The sequence below is a fragment of the Eleginops maclovinus genome, chromosome 4 (assembly GCF_036324505.1).
Source record: "Eleginops maclovinus isolate JMC-PN-2008 ecotype Puerto Natales chromosome 4, JC_Emac_rtc_rv5, whole genome shotgun sequence".
NCBI lineage: Eukaryota > Metazoa > Chordata > Actinopteri > Perciformes > Eleginopidae > Eleginops > Eleginops maclovinus.
In genome coordinates this window covers 26,336,092-26,344,961 of record NC_086352.1, presented here as the reverse complement: position 1 = coordinate 26,344,961, position 8,870 = coordinate 26,336,092, and the positions used below count along the sequence as shown (strand labels likewise).

General features: G+C 40.3%; 1 protein-coding gene across 1 annotated transcript; it reads right to left on the bottom strand.

Moving 5' to 3' along the window:
- Positions 1 to 2,715: 2,715 nt before the first annotated feature.
- Positions 2,716 to 7,098, bottom strand: chst1 (carbohydrate (keratan sulfate Gal-6) sulfotransferase 1). The gene is made up of 2 exons (XM_063880644.1): positions 6,767 to 7,098; positions 2,716 to 5,205 (listed from the first exon to the last, which is right to left on the bottom strand). The coding sequence occupies exon 2, from the start codon at positions 5,157 to 5,159 to the stop codon at positions 3,885 to 3,887; it is 1,275 nt and encodes a 424-aa protein (XP_063736714.1). The 5' UTR covers positions 5,160 to 5,205; positions 6,767 to 7,098; the 3' UTR covers positions 2,716 to 3,884.
- Between the last annotated feature and the right edge of the window lie 1,772 nt (positions 7,099 to 8,870).

Sequence of the window (8,870 nt, the reverse complement as noted above, 5' to 3'; positions counted from 1 at the left end):
CAGTTCAGTGAGCTCATAACTATATCTCCCAGTGAGCAGCAGAAATGGTTGCACACACACAAAGACAAAAAAACAGTCAATGTTCATTGCATACTTTTTTAGAATGATTGTATTACTGCACGCTCTTCAGTAATATTCACTTTCCGCAGCTTTTGTTCGCTAATGAGTAGCCTTAGCTACCAGGACATGTTCTGTTAGCTCAGTTCACTTAACATTGAGCTAAACAGAAGCAAATATCTTTCTGCTCTGTCATGCAGTCATACAGGGTCGGATTATTGAGGTCATATTATGAGGGGATGAGAATGAAAAGGCATAGGGGAGTCATGGAGGGAGAGAGATTTGATGTACTTTCTTCCAGGGGCTTGTGAACCATGTGTTCAGCCCTGGGACACAACAAACAACATGAGGGCCTCAGCGAGACCACAGAGACGCTTCGACACAGACACGTGGAAGCAGGCTGCACACTGTGTGCCGGGGTCAGGCGTGTGGAGGAAGGAAATGCAACATTACTGGCAAACTGTCACAGTCCAACAATAATTTTAAAAAAAACAAGTTGAGTTGAATTGAGGGCTTTAGTTAAAAAAGTGTGGATATTCAGCTAAAGCATCGCTCAAATGCGGGACCAGTGATGAACCGTCAAAAATGTTAGTCCTCATTATTATTATAAAAAAAAAAAAGAGAGATGTAACTGACAGCAAAAACACTTGCCAGTTATGCTTTCAGAGGCTGGAGCGGCTGCTGGTAAAAAAAACAAACTGAAAGAGTCTCATCCAAAAGCATTTTTGATTTTTTTTTTTCTTGGCTTTTCTTTTATTATAAAACTGGAAAATGTTGCAAGGTTTGGAACATGCATTTTATTACCAATAACTTGACATTTGGAGACAACTTTTTATTTTCTTACTTGTGGAAAGTTAGAAGAGAAGATTGATACTACTTATGTCTGTACTGTAAATATGAGGCTACAGCCCGCAGCCAATTAGCTTACAGGTATAGCACGAAGACTGGATAATAAATAGTTTGGCACATAAACCCCCACATCAAATGAGGACCTAATGATTTTATGTTTCATTTTTTGTATACAGATGAGATGTAATGGGTTGATTAGTGAGCTTTGGAAGTGTTGGTAGGTGTTTTTTTCTTCCTTCAGGAAAGAGTCAGACTAGCTTTTTAACCGGTTCCAGGTTTTGTGCTGAGCTAAGCTAACCAGCTGATAGTAGCTCCATATTTAATATACAGGCATGAAAGTGATTTCAGATAACAAGTAAGCGTGTGCCCCAAAATGTCATATGCATGTACACATGCAAAGCTTTGCAGCATTTTTTATTTTAAAAGTATGCCAAGCGCATCTCAAAGCTTCAGAGGTGAAGGGAAAAACCGAGAGTGAGCACTGAAGCAGAGGAACAATCCCCCGAGATCTCAGTAGGAAAGAAAGAGGTGGATGATGGAGAAAGCACAGGCAGAGGGAGAGAGAGTTTGCCTCCAGCCTCGGCACAGAGGAGGATCAAAGGTTTGTGCTCTGCATCTCAATGGACATCCGGTCACCAATACTGATGAGCCCGGGCGTGTGATGCTCTATTCACAGGGTTTATATCTTATGGGTAAACAAGAGGCCATTGCATGGAAGTCAATGGACTTTTTTGCCTCAAGTTTTTTTTGACTGCACAGATATATGCTGCAAAGCCGTTTGTAGAAATCAAGAATTCAAAGCTAAACTGGCAAAAACCAAAAGAGAAAAAAGAAAAATCATCAGGGTTCAGGACACACATAACTCTGCTCTATGCTCAGGGTACACTCACCAGATCTTATCACATTCCTCGCTAAATGCAATTTAAGCACTGTCATTTGATATAATGATGGATCTGAAAAACAGAATAATTGTATTGCCTATTTATCCAGGCTTATGGTACCTCATACTATAAGCGTATCAATCAAAAACGCTGAATCTGCATAGAAACTTTCCAGTTACACAATGCATGCGATTAATTTGTATTAAAACGTTTGGAAAGGAATTGGTACTATGTTTGTGATTTTTAAACAATGCCTGTCCCTTATAATGATATATTAATTTATACTTTGAAACTGACACGTTTGTTTGCATAAAACTGCAATTTGTTTTGCCTCTGCTATCACTGGTGGTCAGTTTTTGTTGGAGCATTTCAGCCGATATGGTCATCACACTAAATGCTGTGTGTTTACCAATATCACTTGTTCAAGGTGTTTCATTTGAATTTTATAAGGGCAGCTGTGTTTTGTGCACACATCCTTGTTTCTGTTCTACATAATGCAAACCGACACTCAATTTAAGCTGCTACAGTAACAGAAGGTGAATTAAAAATAGACTGCACCGCGTGAAACGATCACATTTGCTGCACACTAACTGGGAAGACAGTTTGCAGACTAACCACCGCATAAACTGCTAAATATGCCCAAATATAAACCCACTGCAGAGATGTTAATCGGAACATTGCTGTTTGTACCAGCTGGGTGTCTCAGATCTGCATTTACTTTTGCAACAATAATGTCCCTAGAGTCCGTCAGTATCAAATGGCTTAGCATAATGTTAATTTGACAGCAAAAGAAAAAACCTGTTTGTATTCAGAATTTAAAAATGATTATGTTAAAGTGTTCATAATTTAGTTTTAAAAAAACAAATTACTTCACATGTCTTTTGTTGTACTGCATATTAGCCACAACCTTCTACTCTTTAACACTGCTTAGTTAAAATAGCTGTTAATAATCAGAGGACTTGTTCTAGGTTATAGACAGGGATAATTGTAATGCTCTTTTATATGTAATCTATAACTGTAGTGTGAATGTGATAGTGTGGTACAGTGTAAACTATCCACTCGTCCTCGGGTAACACATGAGAATCTGCACTGTAACCTGTTCTACAAAGAGTATCTTACTCAGTTATGAATCTTTCATGGGGATAAACATAGACCCAACATGATTTTTTAAAAGGGATATGATTTTTAACTTAAGAGCGAAGGCATACACTATTTTTAATCTGAGATGTTTCCACTTTTTATACCTTTCCTTTTGATCAAGGTGACATAAAACCAAGGAAATCCTTTAGCGTTTAACTGATAAGTGAATGTCTCACCATCAATGGACGACAGTAGCATAAACATTTTTAATTAAAGACAGAAAAGGCCACGTAGATTTCACACTGTGATCGATGAAGAATAAATGGACTGGCAAGTTAAAATATAAATAAAGTAATAAATAAAACTGACAAACACTACTTGAATTAAGACCAAAATTACAACTACATCCGTGTTGTAAATATCTTGACAAATGTAAAGTATTCTCTAAGGAAATGAATCATTTTTCCCTTGTCCCTTTAAGTTAAGAGCCTGTAAATGGTCTGCAATAAGGCATTGCAAACGTAATCTGTCAGAAGTGCCCTCTCTTCCAACATGGATAGAAAAGCCATAGTGGTAAAGGTTGACTGCGACATTCACTATTTATTGCACACTAGGGCTTGTACAGTATTTTGAAAAAAACAAAAAAACAACTCTGCTTTACCACAACCCGTCAAAACTCCAATCTCGTGTTTTTGAAGGGCAACATTTTACTTTCATTGAATCAACATCTTGCATACAGGAAATAACAAATACAGTGCCTTATCTTGGTTCTATTCATGAGCTAAAACTAATTATGACACATTTGTGAACTAGCTTGTCTGATTTGTTCGAGTAGAAAGTGTGTGCTGTTCTGAAGCATCGGGGAATCATCCGTAGTTCCCCTCGGTGCATTCATAATCTTTAAAGTTTAGTGCAAATTTGATAAGACAAAATTACAGAAACAACACCAACAAACTAAAGAAATGATAAGGCAACAATTATAAATATATCAAAAATAGTCGTAGAGAACTATCTTTGTTACAAAAAAGTTACAAAAGTTTTGTCCTGTACCAGTGAGAGTGACATGTTTTTCAGTTCTTGTACTGATCTGACAGCCTTGTATCCCAGCTGGTGAAGCACTTTCTGACACACAGTCTGTGTGTATTCTACCATGTCATAAGACAGTTTCAACCGCCAGCTCTCTGCATTAGCAGCTGAGTCCCTCACTGTACCAAACTTATGTTTCGCTGAGGGCTCGTTGCTGCCACGGGTGTTTGCATGTATCCAGTCTTCCACATTTTTATCCATAGGCAGCCCCAGATAGTCATAGATCTCCTTTGTCTTGAGAAGTGGGTTTCTGGCCAAATCCTCATAGCGAACCAACATGTATTTCCCTTTGAGCCAATAGGGATGACTGAGACCGGTTGAAACTGAACTGAGAAAGTCTTCACAGACAACTGTAAGCTGGCTCAAGTCTAGATTATATGGCCGTCGCCCCGTGGCCCTCCAAATACGCCAAAGCCGATATGTATCCCTGAATGTCTCAATCCGTGATGACAGGATACCACGCGGGTCTCTGACCAGTTGAATCACTTTTATATTCAGCCTTGGGTCCTCTACCAAAGCTCTTAAATCTCCAATTTCTGGCACCCGAACAATTTTAATTGCCACGTGCCGCTTTTCACGGCATGAGTCTGTTGCTAAAGTCATGTTTAGAGCAGCGCATTTCTTAACACAGTCCCCTTCTTCCACATTCACATCAGCAGGACCAAAGGCATCACAGACAGGTTGCTGGCACAGCGCACGGCTTGCACCTCGACGGAACAGTTTGTCTGTGGTGTGGTTTGTGGGCGTTGGTTTGATATAGCTCTCCAGGAAATAGAGGTCACAACCGTACAGGCTACGCAGGAGATCTCGACTGGCGCCCAGCATCACACGCCGGTCTGCGGAATTGCGGCTGTGTGACAAACGTGGAATCAGTGTGGTCTGAACATGATAAAGAGGCTCAAACAGGTAGAATACCTCTTGGTGCTGGTTGAGCAGCTGGCCTACAAAGGAGGATCCGCTACGGGTGGTGGCCAGGACCAGGATGTGGGTTTTACGTGTGGCATTGATGGGAAAGTAAGGGTAGTCCTCGCACCCTGCAACTCGCTCAAAGGGAGGTTCTGTCTCCTGGCCCCCCAGACCACAGTTCTGGGGGCTGGGCAATGGGCACAACTGGAAAGGCTTGGAGGTGAGGGTCCGGATGGCCGTGTACTGGATGGCAATGGAGGCCAAGGCCAGTAGAATCACTGCCTTCCAGGAACATTGCATGGCTGAACCACTTCATTTAGATGCAGCGGTCCATGCCAGTTCCTCCCTGTGAACATACAATTGTTGGTGTTTTTATTCTTAACAATTATTGCGTTTGTTATTTTGGTTTCACAGTTTATTAAATGTCTATGCCCACACTAGATAACCCCTAAAATGACATTTGAAATTACCAGTGCTATAATACAATTAGACACGACAGTGGAGTACATCACAATGAAATATATACTTTGAATACAACATTTGACAGTTGTGTTGGACTGACTTTTAGATTTGAGCGCGAGTCATCAGTGGGTTGAACATACAGGCCATTATTTATTTATGATACTTAGGACAAAAGGCTGGATTTTAATTACTTTGATACGTTGAAGGCAGATTAGAAGATTTAGAAAAGGATGCCAGAGGTCCTTAGTAAATATTGCTGTACCAATGAGACAGACTCTTTCTGCTCTCCTGCTCTCCTTCCAGTGCTGAATCCTTATATCTAGAAATTAAAATAGACAAAGAGGAGTGTTTTGAGTCCCTTATTTTTGGTTCCTATCCAATCAACTCACAGTCTGCTAAAAGGATGTACAGCTGTCTGAGTGCCTACACTAAATTGGAATGCAATGACAAAAAGGCCATGTATAAAAATGTCTAGACACTTTTGTGACAAATAACTTTAACAAAATATTTTAAAAATCTATTCTGGTCTGCCTCATTATCATTATTATTAGGGACACAGAGTACTTCATTATGTACAATGCACTACCACTGATACATTCATCCTGGCTCTCTGTCTCCTCCAACATGTCTGCATTTAATCAAGGACCTAATTTGGCCTGATTGAAGGGTCTAAGCATTGTACTGTGTTCCACTTGTTCATCAGGGGACAAAAGGCCAGCCCAGAAAGGTAAACAATAGTTTAAATCCTAACTGCCAATGTCATGTCAAGGGGAGATCAGCCTGCAAATGATCACTGACACAAATCTGTCCCATTCAAAATTAGATTTTGTCTATAATAATATTGTAGCATCACATACTAGGGCCTTGATGCAGGGAGCTTTGATGGTGTAAGTAAAATAATGGCTGAACGTCATCACTTCAGAAGCCACGCATAAGACTTGTAAGTGTTCAAAAAAGAGATGGTGCATCAGGGGGTGTTTTCTAGATTCAAAGCATTGTATTCAGGAAGGATACTCTAAAAATAATATCTCAGTAGAAAACATTTTTTTTCTTTCAATAAAGCAGATCAAATGTATTTTCCTCCCACTCTCTTAGTGCGAGGCTGCTGACAATGTTGATGGTTTGCATTATACTGAAATTGTGACTTTAATGACCACCAATAACAACTATTATGCTTATAGAGAGGCTACTTTCTTCTCACAGACATATTGAAAGAAAAAGCACACTATACTGCAGCGGGATCAGAATTCCTGACATATTTTCCGCGATGCAGGCATCCTCTATCGCTGCTGCAAGACAACCTAGCACAAATGAACGCATCCCACCCAACCGCAAGTGTTCAAAAGAGAAACAATCACAAGATAAAATGCGCGTATTAATAATCCAATTCTATGAAGCACAGTCAAATTATTGAGTATATTTACAGTTACTCCGGTAGGCTATACCTTGTTGGTAGTTGTAGCACTCTTATGATGCGCGGTACATCCATGAATCACGGCTGTTTTCCGTCAGTCCTCATACGTTTTCCTCCGTGCGCTTCCTCTCGGGTAGGAGAGAATAAATGCGCCTGGCCGACCCGTATTTTCCATATAACGGTGGTGTGAGCCGGTTTAAGTTGAACGGTTGGCTTCAGAGGCAGTGGGAGAAAACGAAAGTGGTATAATGGTATCGTTGAAGCGGTGCTGTTAATATGAGTCAGCCAGGCGGTGAGAAAAAGCGACAGCCGAGCTCCCCTTAAATGATGCGCAGAGGCTGCGAGTGTGTGAGGTACACAAGGACCGACTGTCTGGACCATCCCAGACCCCTCCCCCTTTCCACCTGCCTCTCCCTCTCTCTCTCACTCTCTCTCATTCTCGCTCTCTCTCTCTCTCTCTCTCTCTCTCTCTCTCTCTCTCTCTCTCTCTCTCCCTCTCTCTCACTGTCTCTCTCTTTCTTTGTCACACACACACACACACACACACACACACACACACACACACACACACACACACACACACACACACACACACACACACACACACACACAAATACAAATACAAATCGTCATCCGTAGTCTCTTGCCGGCCACATCCCCCCACCCCCCCAACACGCAAGCAAATCAGCTCTATTCACCCATCCATTTGTATTCATGTAGAAACAAGATTCATTCTCCTTCATTGGTGGGATGGATACTGCACAGTACCTCACTTTTTAATGTTATCTCCACTTTCTGATTGGTGTGTGTGTGTGTGTGTGTGTGTGTGTGTGTGTGTGTGTGTGTGTGTGTGTGTGTGTGTGTGTGTGTGTGTGTGTGTGTGTGTGTGTGTGTGTGTGTGTGCGAAATGAAATAGCTAGAAAGATTCTCTCATGGGATTTTATGACTTTCACATGTCTAATCAGCATTACGGTTCAGGTTATGTTATTCTGCAAAGCCCTTCCTCTGGAGAATCTCAGTTACAAACAGTTATTATAAGGTGGGCTGATAAAAAACATTTGAGTGCAGAAAGTACATTATATCTCTGAAGGTGGCAGGACTGAAAAGCAAGACCCAGAATGCTAATGTTTACATTCGTGCGGACTAAGGGACTAAGTGGGTGTGCAAACTGTTGTTAAGGCGGAAGTGCCTGAAACCTGCATTCTATGTTATAGCCAGTAGGGGGAACTCCACTGGTTGCAGGAAGATGTCTAATTGTATAGAGGTCTATGAGTGTTTGGGTCTTTATCGCTAGTTTCAATGGCCAAAATACAAACTTGAGGCTACAAAACCGTAGTACCACGTCTTATGGAACACATGTGAAGACAATCAGGTTTTTGTGTGTGTTGTTTTTTCTTTGACTTGTATAAAGGATTTCTACACTTTCTTACTGGGAAATGATTTGTTACCCCTTTCCAATGAGGCACCGGTTATAAATGACCAATAAGTTGCAATTTATTTTATTAACACCTAGTAAATGATTGAAGTAACGTTTGATATATATATATATATATATATATATTATAAGCCAATAGTTACACATTTCGTTTTGCCAGGTTGTTAAAAACTATCTGGCGAGTGTCCACCTTCACAAAGAGACTTGCTTTGTCTTTTAGTTCAATAAATCATCAAGTAAACCACTCCAGTGGACCATTTGGCCAAGCAACTTCCAGATAATTGTTAAGAGGACCTGGATACAAATTCATCTATTAAAGACGTTTTAACACTCAGAAATAAAGCCATGAGGACATGTTGTTAAACAATTACTATTGAAGGTCATAGTGACAGATGAGAAACTAACTTATCCTGTCAGATTAATATAAAGTGAGAAATAGTATTACTTACAGATAATACAAATGACAAAGCTAATGGATCCACACCATGCTACATCATACTTGTTTTCTACTCACATTTATACATTTTTATTTACAGCATAGTTTCTCATTGTCACTGAAATGTTTCTCAAGTGGTTGTTTTGGAGAATGTTATCTCCCTAACCATACAAAAAAGGGAGTAAAATATATAGATTGCCTTTGGAAAATAGAGGAACTGTACATTTTGAGGAACTTGTGAATCCAGCTGACAGACAGACTGTC

Coding starts and splice junctions, on each gene's coding strand:
- chst1 (XM_063880644.1), bottom strand. CDS start 5,159: ATGCAATGTTCCTGGAAGGCAGTGATTCTACTGGCCTTGGCCTCCATT.